The sequence below is a fragment of the Pan troglodytes genome, chromosome 19, assembly GCF_028858775.2.
Source record: "Pan troglodytes isolate AG18354 chromosome 19, NHGRI_mPanTro3-v2.0_pri, whole genome shotgun sequence".
Classification (NCBI taxonomy): domain Eukaryota; kingdom Metazoa; phylum Chordata; class Mammalia; order Primates; family Hominidae; genus Pan; species Pan troglodytes.
The window spans coordinates 63,649,468-63,673,112 of record NC_072417.2 but is presented as its reverse complement, the minus strand read 5'-3'; the positions used below and the strand labels follow the sequence as shown (position 1 = coordinate 63,673,112).

At 50.9% G+C, this 23,645-nt stretch overlaps 1 protein-coding gene across 45 annotated transcripts; it reads right to left on the bottom strand.

Annotated features, from left to right (window-relative positions):
• Positions 1-258: 258 nt before the first annotated feature.
• Positions 259-22,988, bottom strand: MYCBPAP (MYCBP associated protein). 45 transcript variants are annotated; one of them, XR_010153322.1, is made up of 21 exons: positions 22,615-22,938; positions 14,662-14,789; positions 13,907-14,066; positions 13,661-13,764; positions 12,635-12,818; positions 12,270-12,385; positions 11,571-11,718; positions 10,140-10,255; positions 9,934-10,049; positions 9,284-9,392; positions 8,144-8,333; positions 7,488-7,675; positions 6,755-6,901; positions 5,504-5,890; positions 4,365-4,486; positions 3,874-3,998; positions 3,497-3,612; positions 2,927-3,072; positions 2,589-2,759; positions 1,878-2,012; positions 259-433 (listed from the first exon to the last, which is right to left on the bottom strand). XR_010153322.1 is itself a non-coding variant. In XM_063799826.1 (20 exons), exons 3-20 carry the CDS (start codon positions 13,986-13,988, stop codon positions 384-386), a joined length of 2,625 nt encoding a protein of 874 aa, XP_063655896.1. In that variant the 5' UTR covers positions 13,989-14,066; positions 14,662-14,789; positions 22,824-22,988; the 3' UTR covers positions 259-383. The 45 variants fall into 45 exon arrangements, 17 of the variants coding, with proteins under 17 accessions (XP_063655896.1, XP_063655897.1, XP_063655891.1 ...); XR_010153314.1 differs by lacking the exon at positions 3,874-3,998 and having other exon boundaries at positions 2,347-2,762; positions 22,824-22,988; XR_010153315.1 differs by lacking the exon at positions 3,874-3,998 and having other exon boundaries at positions 2,415-2,762; positions 22,824-22,988.
• Between the last annotated feature and the right edge of the window lie 657 nt (positions 22,989-23,645).

Here is a 23,645-nt window from a genome sequence, read left to right as displayed (position 1 = left end):
GTGGGCCAAGGAAGCCAGAGGCAGGGACTACCAGAGGTGACACACTGTCCTGTCACCTGACTCCTTGTCTTGCTACCAACCTGCTCCTCTGCTTGGCATCCCACACATCACTTCCCCAGCTATGTCTGTCTGTCCTCCTGCAGGAGGGCTCTGGCAGCTGGCAGGAGGGGATCTGAGGGCAGGTGGAACATGGGAGGACCTGGATCAGGAGCTGACCTAGCCAAGATCCATCATGCAAGACACAGAGGCACACGGAAGTAGTAGAAACTTGAAGGTTCTTTATTGATTTATTTATTAACCCATTTTCCAGAAGGTTGCTTGGGCCCGAGAGTCACCTGCAGAGGCGCAAAGCCTCCTCGACATTCTTTATGGGGCTGAGCTCATCAGCCAGGACCATCAGGTCGGTCACCAGGGTGTCCAGCAGCCCACGGACCTGGAAGAACGGGACAACATCACAGGCAGAGTTTACTCTGTGGGAAGCACCTATATATGAACTGTGCTGTGAGAGAATAGCTGGAGAGGGGAAAGAAACCAGTTGTTTGTGAAAGAATTTCACAAGTTCAAAGTTCTTGTGAAATAATTTTTGGTTTTGCAGATTTTTTTTTTTTTTTTTTTTTTTTTTGACAGGATCTCACTCTGTCACCCAGGCTGGAGTCCAGTGGTGTGATCATGGCTCACTGCAGCCTTGACTTCCCTGGCTCAGGTGATTCTCCCATCTCAGCCTCCCAAGTAGCTGGGACTACAGGCGTGCACCACCAGACCTGGCTACTTTTTTCTATTTTTTGTAGAGATGGGGTTTCACCACATTGCCCAGGCTAGTCTCGAACTCCTGGGCTCAAGCAATCCACCTGCTTTTGCAGTTTTACTTTTCAAACCAGTCTGGGGAGGTGGCCCTGCGCTGGTACCTTTGACATATGGAGATACTAGAGCTAAGTTGTTAAAGGGGCAACTCCAGGGAGCCCATGGAGCGGTGCCCATTTAGCCGTTTGGGGTGGGCCTGGGCTCAGCCCCAGTTCTACTCTGGCCTCCTGGAGGCCAATTTTCCTTCCTGTATCCACAGACTGAAAGGTCTCTGGGACTGACCCCTCCAATGGGGTTGGATCATACAAGCCCAGACAAGTTGATTCTTTTTTTTTTTCTGCAGAGATGGGGCCTCCCTGTGTTGTCTAGGCTGATGTCGAACTCCTGGGCTCAAGCAATCCACCTGCCTCAGCCTTCCAAAGTGCTAGGATTACAGGTGTGAGCCACTGGCCAGCAAGTTGATTCTTTTTTTTTTTTTTTGGAGATACGAGTCTCACTCTTGTCACCCAAGCCGGAGTGAAATGGTGTGATCTCGGCTCACTGCAACCTCCACTTTCCGGGTTCAAGCGATTATTGTGCCTCAGCCACCCAAGTAGCTGGGACTACAGGTGAGTGTCACCATGCCTGGCTAATTTTTTGAATTTTTAGTAGAAACGGGATCTCACCATGTTGCCCAGGCTGGTCTTGAACTCCTGAGCTCAGGCAATCTGCCCACCTTGGCCTCCCAAAGTGCTGGGATTACAGGCACGAGCCACCGCACCTGGTCTGCAAGTTGATTCTTAATATCAAAGAGCCATGGAAGGGTTGACGTTGACCCCCATGGGTCCTCAGAGCCCTTTAATTACTTTCTAGACCCCATCAACCATCTGATATCTTAGTGATGTCACCAGTGGCAAATGGAACTTTTGATCAAATGAGATCCAGAGTGTGACCACAATACATGATGTAATCCCAGCTCCCCAGCTATCCACATTAGAGGAAGGCAAGGCGTCGCCAATAGACATACTGACATATTGAAAATGGCTTTGTGGACCTCCCCTCCAAAACAAACAACAGTAACAAACAAAACGGAAAACCTGGGTGAATTTCTGAGGATCTGCTACTTAAGAACAGATTAGGATGAAGTCTCTCTAGTTCTTCAAAACTCTTACAGTTGATGGGAATGCACCCTGCATGGTGTTCTCCCAAGGAACGCATCTGCCAGGATGCACCTAACGGGGAGTAAGAAAGAGAAGGGCTTCCTTCCTCTCTGTTCCCCTAGAGTCTGTTCTCCAAAGGGCGGCCAGAGCCATCTTCTAAAGCCTATCAGACCCTATTGCGTTTCTATTCAAAACCTTGCGTGACTTCTCATTTCACTCCGAAAAATCCCAAGTCTTCACAATAGCCTGCAAACCATCCCCCACCCCTATGACCTGCTCCCCACTACTGCCCTCTCCCTTCTGGCCCCTCCCTCCTATGGCAGTTGCTCCCCATGCCTGGAGCACTCTTTACTGGACGTCCACTTGGCCACCCTTCCCCTCCCTTCAAATCTTTGTGGGTTGTCACCTCCTCACTGAGGCCTCTGTGCCTCCATTCCCTGCCTGGTCTATCTTCTCTCCCATCGTACTCATCACCTAACATGCTAGGCGCATTCCTTATTCATGAGGCCTGTCTCACACACGAGGATGCCCTTCCTGAAGCAGCTCTGCTTCCACCATGATGGAGTGGGCACTTATTGTCTGCAGACTGAACGGAATGAATAAGGCAGGTGGCAGGCAGGGGAATGGCTGCTGGGCGCTTCCCTTCACCTCACTGTGCAGCCTCTGGGTGTATTTCCCCATGACCAGGGGGTCTATGGGTTCTTGAGAAGAGAGGATGATGTCAGGGGTAGGGTCTTCCAAAGAAAACCTGTCCCGACTTGCAGATTTTATGACTTTCTTGTCATCCTTTGCCTTGTGCTTCTTGCTGTTGGGACGGTCCTGCTGGGAGAGGGAGACACACATAGCCTTCAGGAGCTCCAGAGGTAGGCCAAGGATGTCCTCAACAGTAGCTCACTGGGAGAGCCTGGGCACATGCCCACCTCCACAGCCCCCACCTCCGCAGCCCCTCCCCAGCCCCACCTGGCCCAGACCACGCCCCAGCATGCCTCTTTCCCGAGCAGCTTGGCTCCTTTCTTGTCTTCTTTGTCTTTGATCCCCAGTTGCTTCTTTTCCTGGGCTGCTCCTTTCCGCTCCTCCTTCCCAGCTTTCCCCACAGGTACCTTCACTTCCATGATAGGAGGTGATTTTTGATCTAAGGGAGGTGGGTGGAAGAAAACATGGCAGGCCCCCAACAGCCTAGTGGATGCTGCAGGTACGTGAGGAGGCTTGAGGGGAGGTGGAAAAGAAAAGGGCAATAGCCTTGAGCCCTGGTAGGCGCGTGGCTTCATGAAACAGGACTGTGGTGCCTGTGTTCTGGTCCCAGCTCTGCCATGCCATGAATGGCCATGGATAAGTCATTTAACTTTGCTGGGATTACTAAACCAAGGTGGTCACTAAGGTAGCTTCTGGGTACCACATCCTGGCAGCCGATAGAAAGGGGTAAGGGGCCTACTCCATGGGCTCAACCTAGCAGAGCTTCCACCAAAGGAGTATGACTGGCCCAGGCACTGCTGCTTGTCCATTCAGAGAGATGAGGAGGGCTATGCAGAGGTGTGGTTGGTTGCACAAGATCTGACCTTGCTCTTCAGGCACATTCAAATAGATGGTCTCCTTCTCAGGCAGGCCCAGCACAGACCTCAGCCACATGGAATGGCCCACCAGGCTGTCAATCACATCTCGCCACAGCTGCAAACTAGAGGGCAAGACATAGTGGAGAAATGCCATCACTCCTCATTTGTCCTTGAACCTGCAGAGGCTTGGGTCCCTCCCTTCAAAGACCCTGGTGCCACGAGCTGCTGTGGAAATGCCACACCCCTGAACAGCCAGCATCCTCACTGTTCCCCGCCAGGGCAAGTGCTTGGGGGTGGGGGGGGTTCTGGCTTGCCTTGGGTGGCAACCAAGAAAAAAATGGCCCAGGACTAGGGTTAGGAGGCCTGCATGAATTCAGTCCTACTTCAGAGGGCTTGAGGCCAGGGCCAGACTTCGATCCAGTCGCACTGGAGGGGCTGAACCTTGCATGAGACTTCCAGCATAAGGCTCCTGGGGCTTGTCCTGAGGGCCTTGAAAAGGACCCCATGCCTATACAAGCAAGTTCCAAACAGGTACAGGGGAGGGTGACAACAGAGAAATGAAGCTTTTATTGGAATCTGCCCCCCCTCTTCTTTCTGCCCTCTGGCTTCTCCTTTTTCCATTCCCCTGCTCACTGAGAAGGAACAAGGAAAAAAGGGGAAGAAAAAAAAGATAAGGTGTTTGATCTGCTGTGACTGCTCTCCAGTGAGCAGTAGGCACTGCAGGGTTCCAGAACGTGGAATGTTTGCGGCATGCTCTAGCAACCTGAGCTCAACGGAAGCTCAGACCCCTGGAGTCCCAGGACTGCCTGCCAAGGACCCCTGCAGATGCCACAAAGGGAAGGAGATGGGGCAGCTCTCCTGGCAGGGCACCTACCACATCTGGTGCAGGAGGTTGGACTGCAATGGCCTTGGCTTCTGGCACAGCTCCAGGGCTGCTTTGTTGAGCCTCATCAACGCATCCTCTCTCTGGTTCTCATCAGGGAGCACCATCACTGCCTGGCAGGGTCATGGGCACCATTCTGCACCAGGACACCAAGGCTCTCTGTGTCCTCTAGTGAAGGGCATGGTGATGTGGGGATGGGTGGCAGGGGACCAGGAACCAGGAGGGGATGCAGCTATGGAGAGCTGTCTGGGTGCCTTTGGTGGGAGCCAGGGACCCCCCTCAGAAATCTGTACCTATGAACCCCTTCTCCAAGATTTGCCAGGGTCAGAGAGTAGGCCCCCCTCCTGGAATATAGCAGCTTGGGCACCCCAGACAAAAACAGGTAACCCAGCTGGGCACAGTGGCTCACGCCTATAATCCCAGCACTTTGGGAGGCTGAGGCGGGTGGATCACCTGAGGTCAGGTATTCGAGACCAGCTTGACCAACATGGTGAAACCCCGTCTCTACTAAAAATACAAAATTGGCCTGGCGTGGTGGCTCGTGCCTGTAATACCAGCACTGTGGGAGGCCAAGGTGGGTGGATCACGAGGTCAGGAGTTTGAGACCAGCCTGGCCAACATAGCGAAACCCCGTCTCTACAAAAATACAAAAACTAGCTGGATGTGGTGGCGCATGCCTGTAGTCCCAGCTGCTCGGGAAGGCTGAGGCAGGAGAATCACTTGAACCCGGGAGGCAGAGGTTGCAGTGAGCCAAAATTGCACCACTGCACTCCAGCCTGGGCAACACAGCAAGATTCCATAAAAAAAAAATTAGCCAGGTGTGGTGGCACATGCCAGTAATCTCAGCTACTTGGGAGGCTGAGGCAGGAGAATCGCTTGAACCTGGGAGGTGGAGGTTGCAGTGAGCCGAGATTGTGCTATTGCACTCCCACCTGGGCAACAAGAGCAAAACTTCGTCTCAAAAATAAATAAATAAATAAATAAATAAATAGATAACCCAAGAGATCACTTTCTCTGGGCTCTCAGGTTTTGTTTCTTTGCCCATAGAGCAAGAGGGGCTGCCGGGTCCTCCCTTGCTGGTTCGAGGCGGGAATATTCTCTACCATTGCCTTCCAGGGTCTTGGAAGCACCTTTCTGAAGTCCTCCAAGCAGAGGTTCCACTCCAGCAGGGGAAGGCCATCCGGCTCCCAGGGGCTCTTGGTGCTGTCCACATCTGGGCTTTCCTCCACCAGGATCTCCTCCATGATGCTCTTCCGCTGAGGACTCTTGGTCCCCACTCTGGCCTTCTGGGACCCGGATTCCCTGAGGGCCTCGTTCTCAGGCCGGGGCACTTGAGTTTCGGAGATGGGGCTCCTAAAGCGTGGTAACAGCTCAGCATTCACAGAGGCCTTCTCTGTGGCTATGGGGCTGACGTGCTCCTTGTCCCCTGGCCTGGCCTCCTCAGCCTTGGCGGGCAGGGTCATGTACTGGCGCCACAGTTGGTGCAGGCTTTGCACCACTTGGTGCTCGTAATGCAGCTGCAGCAGAGGATGGGAAGGCATGTGAGGGGGAGGCTGGGGTGCAGGCCCCAGTTTCTTCAATGTAAATAAGGACATAAATAGTACAAGGGCCAGGCACAGTGGCTCAAGCCTGCAATCCCAGTGCTTTGGGAAGCCACGGTAGGAAGATCACTTGAACTCAGGAGTTCAAGACCGGCCTGTATGACATAGAGTGATCCTATCTCTACCAAAAAAAAAAAAAAAAGAGAGAAATTAGCTGAGCATGGTGATGTATGCCTGTGGTCCTAGCTACTTAGGAGGCTGAGGTGGGAGGATCACCTGAGCCGGGGAGTTTGAGGTCACAATGAGCTATGAGTGGGACACTGTACTCTGGCCTGGAGTGTGACAGTATGACATGCTATTTCTTAAAAAAATAAACAAAAATAAGTAGTACCCATCTCATAGGACTGCTGTGAAGAGAGGTGAGTTACTCATGGAAGATGCGCAGAACAGAGCTTGGCACATAAAAGAGTTTGCTATTACTGTCACCTAGGGCAGCAGTCCCCAACCTTTTTGGCACCAGGGACTGGTCTCGTGGAAGACAATTTTTCCACGGATGGCAGGGAGTGGGGGAATGGTTTCAGGATGAAACTTCCACCTCAGATCATCAGGCATTAGTTAGATTCTCATAAGGAGTGTACAATTTCCATCCCTCGCATGCGCAGTTCACAGTGGGATTCGTGCTCCTATGAGAATCTAATGCCACCGCTGATCTGACAGGAGGCAGAGCTCAGGCAGTAATGCTGGCTCACCCACTGCTCACCTGCCGCTGTGCGGCCTGCGGGTTGGGGACCCTTGACGCAGGGCACACATGAGGGGGCAGGGGCTGGCGCTGGGCCTCACCTGAGGATTCCTGTGCCGGAACAAGTCTTCCTCGGTGAGATAGGCATCCACAGGTGATGGTGTGCGCTCCGGGGTCAAGACCCCCATCAGCAGCTCCTGCAGCACTTCGCGAACGACGGTGACTGCGTCATGGGCAGTCAGCTTGCTCTGCAAAAGGGAAGGTGGCAGAGGATGGCAGCCCAGGCTATCAAAACCAATGCATCCTTCAGGAAGTTGGAGCCCCCAGGACTTTGTGCCTTCCTAGGGTCTGAGTTCCTGCCATTGTCTCACACACACACACACACACACACACACACACACACACACACGCCTGTTCTAAGACCTGAAAACCTCTGAGTCTCTCCAGACATCCTTGTTCCCTAAAAATGGATGAAAAGGATCCAGAGGAGGGCCAGTTCCAGTGACAGCTGCTGCTGCCTGGGGCCTGGTGGTCACACAGTTAGCATGTCACCAGATTAGGAAGAAGGGGCAGGGCACATAGTGGGGGTGCTTCTGAGGATGGTGGTGAACCTTCATCAGGCTTCAGTGAGTGTCACAGAAACACGGGAGGGGCGCCTTGTGTGAGACATGGGTCGTACGGTCAATGAGTAAAGCAAGCATGACATTGTCAAAATTACCTTTGATCACCTAAGATCAAAGGCTGGGAGAAATATGATCCCTTCAGTCACTGCCAGGAAGAACACAAGGATACCCTACCTGATGTCCACAGGGGCCATGGTCCTGGGTCCCTTACCTCCAGTACTTTCCTCTCATCCTCAAAAACGTCCTGGGTCAGGGAGACCGCGTGGAGATTGACCTGCAGTATAGCACCTCCTAATAGAGTAGGATGGGTTCGAAACTCCCAAAATTCCCTGAAGACCCCAGCAGTCAAAGACTTGAAGAAGAAGGTAAATGTTTTAATTTCTCCAGGCAGAATCACACCTGAGAGGGACAGAGACCCGAGGTTTTCAACATGCAGGAGCTGGCTGAGCCCCAGGCCTACATGCTCCTACATGCAGTTAACTGAGTCCAAGGCCAGGTGGCTGGCCAACCATCCCAGTTTGCCCAGGGCTGAGAGGTTTCCTGGAATGTGGGAATTTGAGTGCTAAAGTCCCAGGCAAACAGAGACAGCTGGCCATCCTAGCCCCAGGCCTGTGCACCTAGATAACTGAGCCCCTAGAACGCTTCTGCTCCCTGGTGGCTCACCTCCCCAGGTTCTCAAGTTCCATCAGTCTCTCAATAGACATGAGTAGTCAGGCCACACATTTCACAGAAGGAATGAGAGGGACAAGGCAGGGAAGCAGGGCTCAAACTTACAGGAGCTGGGCCATAACTAAACTTTGATGTCTCACGGAGGACAAAACCAGCCCCAGACAGGAGCTAGCACATAGGGTGGCTTCTCCTGAGTACCTTCCCGGTTGTCAAAGTAAAATCGCTGCATCCTGTTTTTCTTAAGGTCTTGGAAAGTGTCCGGCTGGTGCTGCCGTCGCCAGTCATACCAAATGGCCACGGTGCCATTATTGACCACAGTCAGTTCTGAGGAGGTTTTCTCGCCTTCTAGGGTTTCAAAGGTCAAGTGAGCAGCAATCCCAACCTGCCTCTGGAAGGAGGAGGGACAAGAAATGTCTTTGCTGCAAACCCTGGCCTAGAGTGAACAACTCATCTGGTCTGCCCAGGACTTTTCTGGCTTTAGCACTGCAAGTCTCGTGTCCCAGGCCTCCAGGGCTTGGCCACTGTCACACAGAGTGGTATCCTACTCCAGCGTGGTTGTCTCTGAGGTTACCCTCAATAGCAAGAAGAGAAGATAAAACAAATATATATATATATATATTTTATATATATATATATATTTTATATATATATATATTTTATATATATATATATATTTTATATATATATATATTTTTTATATATATATATATTTTTTTTTTTTTTTGAGACAGAGTTTCGCTCTTGTCACCTAGGTTGGAGTGCAATGGCGTGATCTCAGCTCACTGCAACCCCCGCCTCCCGGGTTCAAGCGATTCTCCTGCCTCAGCTTTCCAAGTAGCAGGGATTACAGGTGCCCACCACCATGCCCTGCTATTTTGTATTTTTAGTAGAGATGGGGTTTCACCATGCTGGCCAGGGCTGGTCTTGAACTCCTGATGTCAGGTGATCCACCCACGTCAGCCTCCCAAAGTGCTGGGATTACAGGCGTGAGCCTCTGCGCCTGGCCAGATAAAATATATTTTATATCCAATGAACACTTCTATTCCTTAGCATCTGAAGAATATTTTGGAACCTTCTTAGAGCCATACCTACTTGAGTTTGCTTGTTTACATGCTTGGGGGCTGGGTATAAGCCCCAAGTGGCTTATGACACTCTGCAGCCTTGTGATTTTATTCTTGCTCAAGTCAGTGTTGCTGTCACCATTTTCAGACGTGCTGAATGCACGACCAGATAAAAACCCAAACAGGAGACTGTGCAGGCTGCTGGTAACTGCCAGTCACCTCAGGGCTGCACCCCTGAGGGAGGCTCTCCCAGCAGGTGTGGTGGAGGCAGTTTTACCTTGTCCTGTGGATTACTGCCTCTGATCCAGCAAGCTGGCTTCCCACAGAACAGCAGAGAAGGGCCGAGAATAGGCATGGAGACATCAGAGGAACTGGCCAATGTGCCTCTGTAAGAAAAGCCAATGACTTATTTTCTCTTAGGCTGCCACAGTCATGCCATGTGGAACCCCACAGAAACGGTCACCAGGAAGCCTAGAAACACAACCAGCTCTACCCTGCAATGGAGTATGATCAACTCCACTCCCGCGCAGCTTCCTCCTGACCCATTGCTGTAGATGGGAGGTTCTTAGAAACACACAGACTCTTTAAGCCCTCTTGCCAGAGCCATTCACAGTACACAGAAATACATAGACTCTCCATGCCAGAGGCATTCAAGATGCATAGCAGTGGGAGGGTCTAGAGAGCCCTCACTTGACCAGCAAGGGAATGTCTGGGAAATCCCCATTAGGAGTTGGTTGTTGGAAAGGAGCAGATGGCAATAGGAAAGCCAGCACAGCTGCTGGAATAGGTTCAAAGAGTGGGTGGCAACCACTGGACAGAAGCTAGGCTAGAGGCACCCTGATCTCAGGGAGGGAAGCCCGCTCTTTAATACTGGTAGGTGCTGGAGAACTCTTCAGCCTCTCTCCCCAGGGTTCAGGCTGCACTCACAAGTATGTTGTGTCTTCAGAGGAGCTTCCCTGACTTCTTTCAAACACTGTGTAGTCTTCCACAGTAACAGCCGAGAAGGGCCGCCCTTTGCCCACCACCTCCAGGCCATCAATATCCTCCGAGAGATGGAGAAAGGTAAGATGAGCTGACTGAAGACAGGCACCGCCCCAAGGGGCTTCTGACTGGGGCATGGAGGCCATACCAACCTGCTGGCTGAAATCCAGCTCTTCCATGATTCTCTGCAGCTCCTTGCGTCGGTAGATCAGAAACAGACTCCGATCCCAGGTGTAGCGGTATGAAGCGTCCCTCTGGGCTGGTAATCCTAGCATGAGGTCCAAGGACCCTCAGCACAGGCTGCTGCCATGTCCCCTTGCTCACCCACTTCTCAAGGGCTCTGAGAGTGCCTATCCCAACACCATTTCTAGGAAGGACGAAAAATACAGCTTCCCTGTGGCAGCTAGACTCCCGTTCTCCTGTCCTATACCTCCTCAGCAGCCCTACACAAGACTCCTGCAAAATTAGCTTCCAAATAGCCCAATCTTTGGATTATAATAAAAAGAATAACAGCAACCTTTTATTGAGTGCTTAACAATGAGCCAGAACCTCTCAATACACTTCATATCTCATTTAGCCCTATCACAACCCTGTGCATATTTTACAGATGAGGAAACTACAGGCCAGAGGGGTTCAACCACTCTGGGGTTCACTAACACGACACAGCTGGGACCTGAACCCAGGCAGCCTGGCAGGCTCTAAAGCAGTGCTGCTTAAGAGAAACAGAATGCAAACCACAAGCACAAGCCACACGTGTCACTGAAAGTTTTCTAGATGCCACACTGAAAAAGGAAAAAAGAAACAGGTGGGATTCATTTTAGTAGTATAGTTTGTTTGTTTGTTTGTTTATTTATTTATTTATTTTAAGACAGAGTTTTGCTCTTGTTGCCCAGGCTGGAGTGCAATGGCATGATCTTGGCTCACTGCAACCTCCACCTCCCAGATTCAAGCAATTCTCCTGCCTCAGCCTCCCAAGTAGCTGGGATTCTAGGCGCGCACCACCATGCCCAGCTAATTTTTGTATTTTTAGCAGAGACAGGGTTTCGCCATGTTGGCCAGGCTGGTTTTGAACTTCTGACCTCAAGTGATCTATCCGCCGTAGCCTCCCAAACTGCTGGGATTATAGGCATGAGCCACTGTGCCCACCTTCATTTTAGTAATATAGTTTATTTAATTCAGTATATCAAAAATATTGTCATTTTGACATGTAATCAATATAAAAATGATTAATAAAATATATTGTTTTCACACTAAAGCCAGTGTCCAGTTGACAGTGACAGCACTTCTCAAGGCAGGGCAGCCACGATCCAGGCGCTCACCAGCAGCATGCGGCTCAAGGCTCCACACTGGACGGCAGCTCTATGGCTGCACTCCAGTTTCCTAGCTCTCTCACCGTTTTACTGAAGAAAAGGAAGAGGGAGCCGGACTTCAGGAAGACTCTGGGACTTGCCTAAGACCACAGAGAACCACAGAGAAACAGGCCCTGGGCCTGTTTCACTGTAGAGCTATGCTGGCCACTTCCACACTACCCTGCCTCCGGGCCAGGCACAAGATGCTAGCTGGCTTACAGCCCTGCGCCTCACCTGTCTCCACCCGGATGGAGTGGGGCTTCCTGATGTGAGTGATGGGCTCCATGAGGCCACGCTGAGTTTTTGTCTTGGTCATGACCAGACCTGTCATCTCATCTCCCAAGTATTCCAGTCGACTCCAGAACCCACTGTTCTCCCAGCTCTGGCAAGGAAGGAAAGGTGAGTCAGATTACCAGGACACCTCAGCCACATGCTGGTGGAGATGTGGGAAGACAAGAGCACCACCACAGGCTACAGATGCTTCCTCTGGGGAATGCATTGCTGCCGTGATTGCAGAACAGAAGCATCCACTGCCGTGTTTTCTGGACACCCTGTTGTCATCTTTACCTGCCCCCAGCCAGATGGTGTGGGTTGGTACAGGTACTGCACTGGTCTACCATAAAAAAAGGTGGGGGACTCTTCAACCTATCTCTTTAGGGTGTAGGCTCCACTCAGTCTAAGCTCCTAGGAGACAAACACTAAGACTACTCTAATAACTTGCTACCTGTGTGGTCACCACAGGCTGAATAACTTTACTGACTAATCATATAATTTAGTAAAGGCCTTGAGGGCTTAATGATGTTTTGCAATGGATAGGTTTTTTCTCCCCAGCTGTGCCACCTGAGACCAGCATCCCTGTGTCCAGACACCCGCCCCCGCCCCCCTCCTCCGTGGACCCCCCTGCCCCCGGGCACTTAGGACAGGTGGCCTCACTTTCCTATCACGCCGGGTTGGAAGTGTGCAGTCAATGAGCTCCCGCTCCTCCTGGATCCGTCTGTAGGTCTCCCCGGTGTGCATGAGCAGCTCACTCACTGGCTTCTTTAGGTGTTCTAGAGAGAGAGGCAAGATTGCCGCCACTCTGCCGAACCAGAACAAACAGGGGCCTTGGCAGTCTGCATCGGGCAGCCTCCCTCACAGGGCTGATTTCAGGATCCACTGAAGCTTCAGAGTGAGACACTCTTGGGAGTGAAAGCACAAATGTGGTCAGCCCAAGGCCAGGCTCTGGAGGAGAGCAAACAACCCAGCAGAGCCTTGCTGCCAGATGGAGGCCGGGCGGGAGCCCTGTCTGCTCTGCTCACCGCTGAGGGCTTCCTGCTGCTTCTTCCGCAGGGCTGTGTTACGCTGCCAGTTTTTCAGAAAGTTGTGCTGAGGAGGTGGGGCCCAGGGAGGTCTCTTCTCTTCTTTTGGGGCTTTTTGCTTTGACTCTCCTTCAGCAGAGATGAGGGTCATCAGACAGGGTGAGGTAGGTATCCGCTCAGCCAGCTGAAAAGTACAACATAGGTATGTGGAGGGCAGTAAGAAGGCTCTGGGCGGGGCTGAGCACACATTTCCCGAGGCCTAAACCCGTGCTGTTATCCCACTGCGCTGAGAGTCCCTCCTCTTCAGGACTCCAGAGTAGCCAGTGACAGAAAATAAATCCCAGAACCAGGGGGCCCTGAAAGCAGCTGTCAGTCCACTCTCCCCCAGAAAGGGAACTTCTGTTTCAAGATTGGGGTCAACATCTAGTGTATTTGTCCTCACAACTGATGTTGATTGACACCTTCACCCAAGTGTAAATGGAAGCATTCTTACAGGGCCCCAGGCCCCTTAGCGCCTGACCAATCAGAGTCAGCCTGGAACCAGGGAAGCAAGGGGAAGAGACAGGTGAAGCACTGCATGATGGGAAGGCTGGAAAGATACAGAATCTTCCCGTGGCCCAGGAAGCAGTGGGAAGCCACCTTCCTCCACCACGTGGACTGAGGAGGGCAGGCCAGTCTCCAGAGAAGGGAAAATCAAGACAGTGCACAGAGCAGAGGGAAATGAGGCATGTGGGCCCTGAGTCCTGATGTCTTTTTAGGTGCAGTCTATCCAGACCCAGGTACTCCCGCCTTTGGGTTCCATGAGGCAATCTCTGGAATCCTTACAGTAAATCCCTGACTTCACTGAAGCCAGCTTCAGCTGCCTGAAGTGTCCAACTATTCTGGGAGAGGGTCCCTTATCAACTCAGACTCAAAACCTACAGACTAGACTGTCTCTTTAGCCCCAGCCCTGCTTGACTGTGTCAGGTGGGAGACCGAAATGACTTCAGTGACTGCTCTCATCCGGGTAGTTCTGTGCAAACAAACCTGGGTGTTCCCTCGAGCAAGTGCAATTCTCTTAAAATCCTGGAGACTCCCCAAGATGTGGTGGGGCAGGATCTGGTCACTGCCATCGAAGCTGTCACCGGGACCTGGGAGGATAAAAGAAGAAAGGGGAAAGAAGCTGTGGGTAGACAACTTTCAAGAGGGCAACTTTCTGATGGAGACTGGGTTTCTCTTGAGGCTGACCCATGAGTTGAAAGACAGTGAAGCCAGGGCTGAGACTGGGTGTACCGGAGTAGTCCAGAGGCTTTGTGGCTTCATCAGGATTCGCAGGATGTGCTACAAGGTGGCAGACCTTCCTCCTAGGATCCATGGGTTTGAGTTTACGGATGATAAATTTCTGGGTGATGACACGTTTATCTTCCTTTTCAGTAAGGCGAGGAATGTGTTGCTAAAAACAAATAAAACAAAGGAGAATTCCACCTGTGGTGGCAGGAGGAAGAGCACCACCCATCTCTTCTGTTCTAGTTCTGGGTGGAGTTCCTGAAGGCTGACAGATCTGTTTCTTCAGCTCTGTCCATATGTTCTGTCAAGGAAATGCCTGTGTAACAGATATGTGACTTAGTAATATCCTGGAGGGAAAAAAAAGAACATCTTATGCCTCCAGACAGTTTGGGTGAGAGATGGCTGACTCTCCCAGGTAAAGCATGGGGTTAGGGTTTAGCAGCTTTACCCAGAGCTGTACCTTGGCTCCTTAAACTCATCCTCCGGTCTGTGAAATGGGAATGATGGCACCTACCTCTATGGGAAGCAAGATACCTCATCATCTCATTTCCCCTGTGGTTCTATATGAATCTCAGAAATGTTAAAACAGACAACACAGTGAATTCCTTAAGGTGGTAAAGTGAAAAGAATCTGTGTTCAGTGGGTTTTTCCATGGAGTTAGACACTCCCCATGAGTAGGGACATGGCTGGTGTTCTAGACCACTCAGGCTGCCGGCAGGGAAACGTTTCTATGGTAAGGGAAGCTTGGGCTTCATCCTCACCTCCTTCAAGTCTTCCTTCTTAATGGCCAAGGCAAGAATGTCATCTCCTTGTAGGACATTGCTAACAGGTTCAGGCTCTTCCTGAATTGTGGGTGTGGGTTGTTCAGGTCCCTTTGCCCGCTTCTTTTCTGAAGAGAAGCAGAAAGTTATTAAGTCCTTAAAGAGCTCCTTCTGTATATATCAATATATACATACAAAAATAAAAGTAAAAATATATACTAGACTCCATGGTGGGGGGCAGAGCTGACCAGCTGGATAGAGAGCAGAGGCTGCCAAGGTGGCCTGGGTAGCACTTTGCTGGGGCAATGGGAGTTCTCTCTGGAGGGTCCCCCTACCCACAGCCCCTGGCTCACCACAGTGACTAAGACTTCTGTAGCCAGAATTGAGATCAGAAGATGTTTCATTTCAGGCCAGGTGTGGTGGCTCATGCCTGTAATCCCAGCACTTTAGGAGGCTGACACAGGAGGATCACTTGAGGCCAGGAGTTCAAGACCAACCTGGCCAACATGGTGAAACCCTGTCCCTACTAAAAATACAAAAATTAGCCAGGTGTGGTGGCCCATGCCTGCAGTCCCAGCTACTCGGGAGGCTGAGGCAGGAGAATCACTTGAGCCCGGGAGGTAGAGGTTGCAGTGAGCTGAGATCGTGTGACTGCACTCTAACCTGGGCAACAGAGCGAGACTCTGTCTCAAAAACAAAACAAAACAAAACAAAAAGATGTTTCATTTCGGGTGCCGTGGTGCAAGCTTGTAATCCCAACACTTTGAGAAGCCAAGGCAGGAGGATTGCTTGGGCCCAGGAGTTCAAGACTAGCCTGGGCAACATAGTTGAGACTCCATCTATACAAAAAAGATTATTTTTAATATACAAAAAAGATGTTCCATTTCAGGCTATGCTATTTATAAGCTGGACAGTCTTGGGTACACATCACTTAACCTCTCTAGGCCTCAGGCTTTCCATGTGTAGAAAGAGTCAGTTGGACTAAATCAGTGGTTCCCAAGTTATTAGTCCAATGTCTGCCTCAGAATCTTTGGGGGAGTTTTATGAATACAGCTTCCTGACTACTGCATGGAGCCAGGGCCTAGGGAGCTGTACTTTTTTCAACTCCCTAGGTGATTCTGATGCACAGTGGTTTGGGACAACTGAACTAGATGTTTTGCCAGCCTCCTCCAGTGCTGGCACTGATCCATGCTTCTGGGTGAAGGCACAGGGTTTCACAAGACACTGGTTAAAATGCAGAATCTCTGTGGGGGAAGCAGAACATTCACCACTGGCCATTTATTGCATACTATTTCATTTAATAAAGATTGTTTAAGCAGCTTCTACATGCCAGGCACTGTGCTAGGTTCTAGGGATATATGCCAGAGCTTGTCTTTAAAGAGCACATGCCCAATGGGAAACAAGACTGTGAAACAGACTGAGCCAGAGTAACTACAGGAACGTGGTGGGGGGGGGAAACATCCAGCCCTGAGTCGGCGGGCGTGGGAGGTGGGGGGGGTCAGGGAGGGCTTCCTAAGGAAGGGATGTTTAAATAGAGCTGAAGAAGTTGGAGAAAGGAAAGGGCCCTGGGGAACAGGCATTCCAAAGAAAATAACATAAAGAGGCATAGTGGCAAAGAATGGAGCACATCCCTGGAACTCAAAGCATGTGTTTTTAAATAGCTGGAGTGTGGTGAGGTGGGAGGGAAGAGGCAGAGCCCAGAGACAGCAGCAGCAGCCATAGCGTGAAGAGCTCAGTGAGCCATGTGAAGGCTTACCCCATGGGCAATGGCATGCCAAGGAATGGATTAAGAGTTGCAAGATCTTGGGAGGCCAAGGCAGGCAGATCGCTTGAGCCCAGGAGTTCAAGACCAGTCTGGGCTCTATAAAAAAAATCAAAAAATTAACCAGGCATGGTAGTACATGCCTGTAGTCCCAACCACTTGGGAGGCTGAGGGGAAGGATAACCTGAGCCCAGGAAGTGAAGGCTGCAGTGAGCCAAGATTGTGCCACTGCACTCCAGCTTGGGTGACAGAACAAGACCCTGTCTCTAAGAAAAAAAAAAAAACCTGCATGACTGAGGATGAGTGTATGAATGTATTTAAGAGTCTGTTGTGGCAGCCACAGCATGACATTGACAACACCCGGGGCAGAAGGGGGTCACAGGTCACTCTCCAACGAGGACACACTCCCTGCCTTCCTTTCACAGAGGTGGCTTAACAGGATCAAACACATCTCATTTCTCTGGCTGGTCAACCCTGTCATTTTCCCTCTGGTTCAGAATGGTTTGATATAAGGCCCTACATAAAACAATCAAAAGAAAACCTAAGTCCTGAGGCCTTTAGGGAGTTTAAAACAAAATTTGGTTTTATCCACTGCTTCTTACAGCACCGTAATCTTTAAGAGGCAATATCACAAAAACATAAAGGCAGGTGTTTTGGTTAACAAAATCCAACTTTTTTAAGGAAATTTCCATAGAGTTGGTGGCCAAAAAAACTCACACCAAAATCATTCCAAACATAGTTCTAAATTCAGCCTGTTGGCCAGGTGCAGTGGCTTACGCTTGTAATCCCAACACTTTGAGAGGCCGAGATGGGAGGACTGCTTGAGGCCAGGAGTTCAAAACCAGCCTGGGCAACACAGGAGAACCTATCCTTAAAAATAATTTTTGTTTTTCTATTAGAAAAAATAATAAATTCAGCCTATCATCCACAGTCTGTTTCTGTAATGGGGTCAGCAGAGGTTTGGAAGTATCTGTCTGTTAAATGCATGGCTCTGTGCACACAAACACACATGCAGGGCTGCCGGCTGAACCCCGAGTTCCAGTCTCATCTGCCGCCATGTGTGGGGATGCAGCCTTGGGCTTTGATTTCTACCTCCCCTCTCCCTTCTACACAAACTCACCAAAGTGGGTGGCAGCCTATGAGAATTGAGATCAGCTGAAGGTCTGTTTTTGTAAATATTTTGGTATTATCTGTACTTTCTAGGACATTTGCTTCCTTTATCCATAACCTTGGCTGGGTTGACATCTTTCCAAGTGATTAAACATCTCCAGATGTGTGCTTTTTACTGGTGGGTGCACAATTACCACGTGTCAATAGAAACTTTCAACACTGCCGAAGATTTTTGGGGGCCAAAGCTCCCATCCCTTCAGTGATAGAGAAGCTAATCTTTCATGTTTGGTTTAGATTGAAATAGTAAAACTCTGGTCTAAGGTTATTCTGAGAAAGTTATCTTTAATGTAGTCCAATAAATGCTCTGTTACTGCATACAGTCAGGGAGTGGTATGTTCTAGTTATTAAAATATTCATTAAAATGATATATACATCTTTTTTTTTTTTTTTTCTTGAGATGGAGTCTCACTCTGTCCCCCAGGCTGGAGTGCAGTGGTGCGACCTCAGCTCACTGCAACCTCCGCCTCCCGGGCTCAAGTGATTCTCCTGCCTCGGCCTCCCGAGTAGCTGGGAATACAGGCATGCGCCATCATGCCCAGCTTTTTTTTTTTTTTTTTTTTTTTTTTTGAGATGGAGTTTCACTCTTGTTGCCCAGGCTAGAGTATAATGGCGTGATCTCGGCTCACTGCAATCTCTGCCTCCCAGGTTCAAGCGATTCTCCTGCCTCAGCCTCCCAAGTAGTTGGGATTACAGGCATGCACCAACATGCCTGGCTAACTTTTTGTATTTTTAGTAGAGGCTGGGTTTCACCATGTTGGCTAGGCTGGTCTTGAACTCCTGACCTCATATGATCCACCTGCCTCAGCCTCCCAAAGTCCTGGGATTACAGGCATGAGCCACTGCACCCGGCCGCCCAGCTATTTTTTGTATGTTTTGTAGACACAGGGTTTCACCATGTTGGCCAGGCTGGTCTCAAACTCCTGACCTCAGGTGATCTGCCCACCTCGGCCTCCCAAAGTGCTGGGATTACAGGCATGAGCCAGTGCGCCCAGGGATATATATGTATCTTAAAGTTAAATTGCTCCTAGAGAGTGCTTACCAAGCCCCTTCTATGTGCTATAAACTACAAAGATGGTATAAAAGGTTAAGATATGGCTCCTTCTCTTGAGGTACTGAAAAATGTGACAGGAACACACACCAATCATAGCTAGAGGAGTTCCTACATTTGCGGTACAGGCAATAGGTTTGGTTAGACATCAAAAAAGGAACAGATCCATGTGGATTACACAGTTCAGGGCTCTGAAGAAGGGTTCAGAGGAACAGCTGCAGAGGTGGCTCCACAGGCTGAGGCAGGCTGCAAAGGAGAGGCAAGCTTTGCACAGGTACAGCGGCAAACCAAGATGCTCCAGGTGAAGTCAAAGTTCAAGCAAAGCAAGGGGCAGGGCTGAGCATGGCACATGAGTGGCACGATAACACAGAAAACTTGCTGGGGGGCCGGGCGCGGTGGCTCACGCCTGTAATCCCAGCACTTTGGGAGGCCGAGGCAGGTGGATCACGAAGTCAGGAGATCGAGACCATCCTGGCTAACACAGTGAAACCCCGTCTCTACTAACAATACAAAAATATTAGCCAGGCGTGGTGGCGGGCACCTGTAGTCCCAGCTACTCGGGAGGCTGAGGCAGGAGAATGGCGTGAACACAGGAGGCAGAGCTTGCAGTGAGCCGAGTTTGCACCACTGCACTCCAGAGCCTGGGCGACAGAGCAAGACTCCATCTTAAAAAAAAAAAAAGAAAACTTGCTGGGGAGGTGGAGAGGTGGTGATGTTGGGGATGAGAGGGAAACCAGGGCATGACAGCTTTGTAAAGCATGGCTCAGGCATCTGATCTTTGGTTCAGGGGAGTGAGTTGATGACAGGTGCATTTCAGAATGATTCATCAGATGAAGAGAGCCAGATGGACCGGAGAGGCAGAGGCAAGCTGGGGAGACCAGGGAAGGAAGAGCCCCAGGGATCATTTTAGGACCTGCAGGAAGACTCCACAGGGCTGAGGTATGTCTGACTACTGAGCCTATACAGGCCCAGCTCTTTCTGGTTCTTTGGTCTGGAATCCCAAGCTGATAGGGCTCCTAGTGAGCCACCCAGCTGACATTTCTCCCTTGATGCTGACAGTGAGGGGTAAAAGAGACCACCCCGCTTGCACAGGGTAATCAGTCTCTTGTCGGAGCTGGACCAGAGGGCTGGAAGCAAGGTGCTCAGGTGGGGGTAGGAAGCGAGATGCGGAGCGGGGAAACTATGGAGGGAGAAGAAACCCGGACTCTATTTTTTCTGCTTCTTGTTTTATCTAAGTATTATTCGTTTTTAGTGTTGATTAAAGTCTTTGGGAAATTCTGACCTTAGGGTTGGGCTGGGGGAACCATGGAGGGGCTGTCCCTACTAGGGCAGAGCTTTAATTGGCTGGGGAGGGGAATCTAATATTGCTAGGAGGGTTCTTGGTTTCTTAGCAACAAGACAGCGGTGGGGAGGTGGTGCATAGCAGGAAGGGAGGGTACTAGGACTCAAAAGGGCTCTCAGGTCCCGAGAAACAGGTTTAAGTCACTATTTTTGCTTTCCTTTTTGCTTATGAGTCAGAGACTTTGGAGAAACATCGCACAAGGTTACAAAATGACACTGGGTCATTAGCTGCCTTGTATGGGGGCTGGGGGAGAGTACTGCTCTACAACATTAGAGGCTCCCCTGAGATATTTTTTAAAAGATATCTTGCATGCTAAACACTTCATTTTTTTTTTCCCTCCTCACTCTGGTGCATGTTCTTAACTCAAGGGTTAATTAACAAACTAAATTTTCTGCTTATTAAAAATAAATATGCAGTGAAAAATCTTTCCTTGATTTGTTTACAGCAGTTCAAATCTGATACGATCTCCCAGAAACTATGTGAGCAGGAGGCAGTGGCTAGGAAAGCCCTTGACTGCCCTTGTGAAAGGAGACCAGATATTCCCTCTCTCTCAACTATTAAAAAGTATGTCATGGGCCAGGCACGGTGGCTCATGCCTGTAATCCCAGCACTTTGGGAGGCCAAGGTGGGAGGATCGCTTGAGCCCAGGAGTTTAAGACCAGCCTGGGCAACTTGTCTCTACTAAAAAAAAAAAAAAAAAAATTTGCCGGGCATGGTGGTGTGCACCTGTAATACTAGCAACTTGGGAGGCTGAGGCAGGAGGTTCGCTTGAGCCCAGAAGTTCAAGACTATAGTGACCTATGACTGTACCACGGCACTCCATCCCGGGTGACAGAGCGAGGCCCTGTCTCAAAATACATACATATATATATATACACACACACACACACACACATATACACACATATACATAATATATATAAAATACATACATATATTATATATATAGTATGTCATAAAACAGCATTGGACTTTTATTTTTTTAATAATGGGGGTCTCACTGTGTTGCCCAGTCTGGAATGCAGTGGCTATTCACAGGTGTGATCATAAACTCCTGGCCTGGAACAATCCTCCTGCCACAGCCTCCTGAGCAGCTGAGACTGCAGATGTGCACCACCATGCCCGGCTCAACGTTGGACTTTTATATGTGAAGAAACATAAAGCCATACTGAAAAGCGACTAAGCTCCTGTTAGTTTTCTGAGGGTCCCCTCTCCTCACAATGAGCTTTCACAACTCTGAGGCTGGGTCTCCCCAGGGCCTGCAAGAGCACATCCAGGCTTTCTGACCTAGTACATAAAGCCCTTTCATGGTCTGGCCCCTGACCGACCCACCTGTGCAGCCTCTTCTGGTTCCCACATTTACAGTTCCATAAACTCATGCTGCTTCCTAGACCTAGAGAAGCAAACCTCTCCTTTTTTTTCTTGTCTGCCATAGATGTCACCTTCTTCAGAAGACGTACCCCTACAACCATCCCTGGTCTGGCTCAGGTGCTCTGAGCCCCCTTAAGCCCGATGGGCACCTACATCACAGCATTTGTATTTCTACCTTTGTCAGGTTACTCCTCCAGGTGTTCATTAGACTGAGTTTCTTGAGGACCAGGGTCACACAGTTAATACCGACACCCTTCTGGTGAGCCACAGTACCACACAAAATCAGCTCTCAGTAAACAAAAATAGGCTGGGCGCAGTGGTCCATGCCTGGAATCCCAGCAGTCTGTGAGGCCGAGGCAGGAGGATCGCTTGAGGCCAAGAATTTGTCACTAGCTGGAGCAACACAGAGAGAGCCCTGTTTCCACACACACACACACACACACACACACACACACCCACACACACACACGCAAAGAAAAAAAAAGCTAAAAATTAAATTTAAAAATAAATAAATGGAAACAGCCAAAAAAGATCAAAAGGGGGTGGGTTGCAAGTGAGAACATGTCCATGGAAGTCAGTCCGCTATCAGACACCCTGTGGCTCTCCCAGGTGTAACCGGAAGAAAGCCGTAGAGGGTAGGAAGCAGTCATATCTAGCGATTCTTTCCAGGCTAAAGGAGCTGGATAAGTGTCATCCAGCTGGAAAGTGCACGTGGTAGGAAAAGGCAGTCAAAAAGAGAACTAGCCAAGCAAGGCCTTTCTTCTGGGTTTTTCCAGCAGGAATCCTAAGTGACGCCTGCCCCGCTCCCCCACCCTCCTCTACCAAATAATCCCATCAAGGTGGCTGGTTTCAACACTTCATTCTTTCCTCTTCCCAAGGACCCCAATTCCTGGCCCTTCTACCCTTAAACTCTTTCCTGGCTCTTCTGCACTTCATCCAGTCCGGGGATCCTGCCTCCTGCATGCCACCCTAAGATATGGTTAGAGGTAGCGCAAGGCCATCTCCCCAGCCAGTGGTCCCTGAGGCCCCTCTGTCAGTCTCCCACTTCCTATGTCCCCATCCCCAAGGTCCAGTGCGCTGTAGGCTCTTCCTGCCTTGCCCCCCATCCCTAAGGGTCCTATGCCCAGTACCCCACTTCCCCGTGATCTTTCCTCCATCCCTGGTGCCATCCCCATCCTCCAGGCCCCGTGTCCTGAACTCTTTCCGGGGACCGCTTCCCCTCTCGGGTTCTCCCGAGCGCCCAAGGCAGCCAGCGCCAACCTTTGACATTCTCTGAGGCCTCTAATAATCTGGTCGGAGTTATTCTGAGGCGGGAATCCTTCTTTAGAGACTTCATGGTGCCGCCCGGCACCATGAAACGTTGCCCTGCACCGCCGGCCCAGAGACACCGAGGCTGCGCCGCACCCGCCAGCCAACGGCCGCCACTGCGTCCACAGCAACCGGTGCCCCGCGCGGGGGCGCGCACCCACCGATCAACTTGGGCGGAGACGGCTTGGGAACCTCCTTCTTCGTCGGGCCGCGCACGCGCCCGCCGCCGGCGGCTTCAAGAGCGACGGACCCCTAGAAAGCCCTGCGGGCCCGGCCGGTGACGCCACAGGCGGCGCCGACGAGCGCCGTGACGTCACCAGCCGGGCGGGGCGGGGCGGGGGACCCGGGCGAGGACCCCCGCGAGTTGCGGGAGCCGAGGGCTGGGTGGGAGTGGCTGGCTGGTAGGGGTGCATGACCCGCCTCGCCCCGCCCTGCTGCTAGGCCACGGGGGGCGGGTGGGGCGTCGGGGGTGCCAGCCCCTGCTTCCCGCCTTCCTCGACTAAGGCCACGTCCTGTCGAGGGACCTCCCTCTGCCCCCATCACAGCGGTTCGGAGGGGATCGGGCCTTTCAGGACGTGCTGAAACCCCTTCGTGGCGTACCGTAGGTTTTAGGTATCCCTGCCTGCCGTCCCCAACTCGCACCAACGCGCCTGGAGACCTCCCTGGTCCACGCTCGCTGCAGCCACTTTGGCCTTTCATCACTTCCCAAACCAGCCAAAACTTTTGCCCTGACTTGGGGCATTCTCACAGTCCTTGGAGATGCTGCCTCTGATTATTTTAAGTTTATAAACGCACCCGCTTTTTTCGCCTTCCCCTGGAGCCCTGACGCATTCTGGGATTATTTTGGTTTTTTGTGTAGTTGCCTATTGTCAAACTGGCTCTCAGAATGTATGAGAGCAGGAGCTGCCTCAGGCCCTGCCCCCAACCCAAAGTTTAGCACTAGTAGTCAGGCAGTAAATTGTACCTCAAATAGTGAAGGGGTT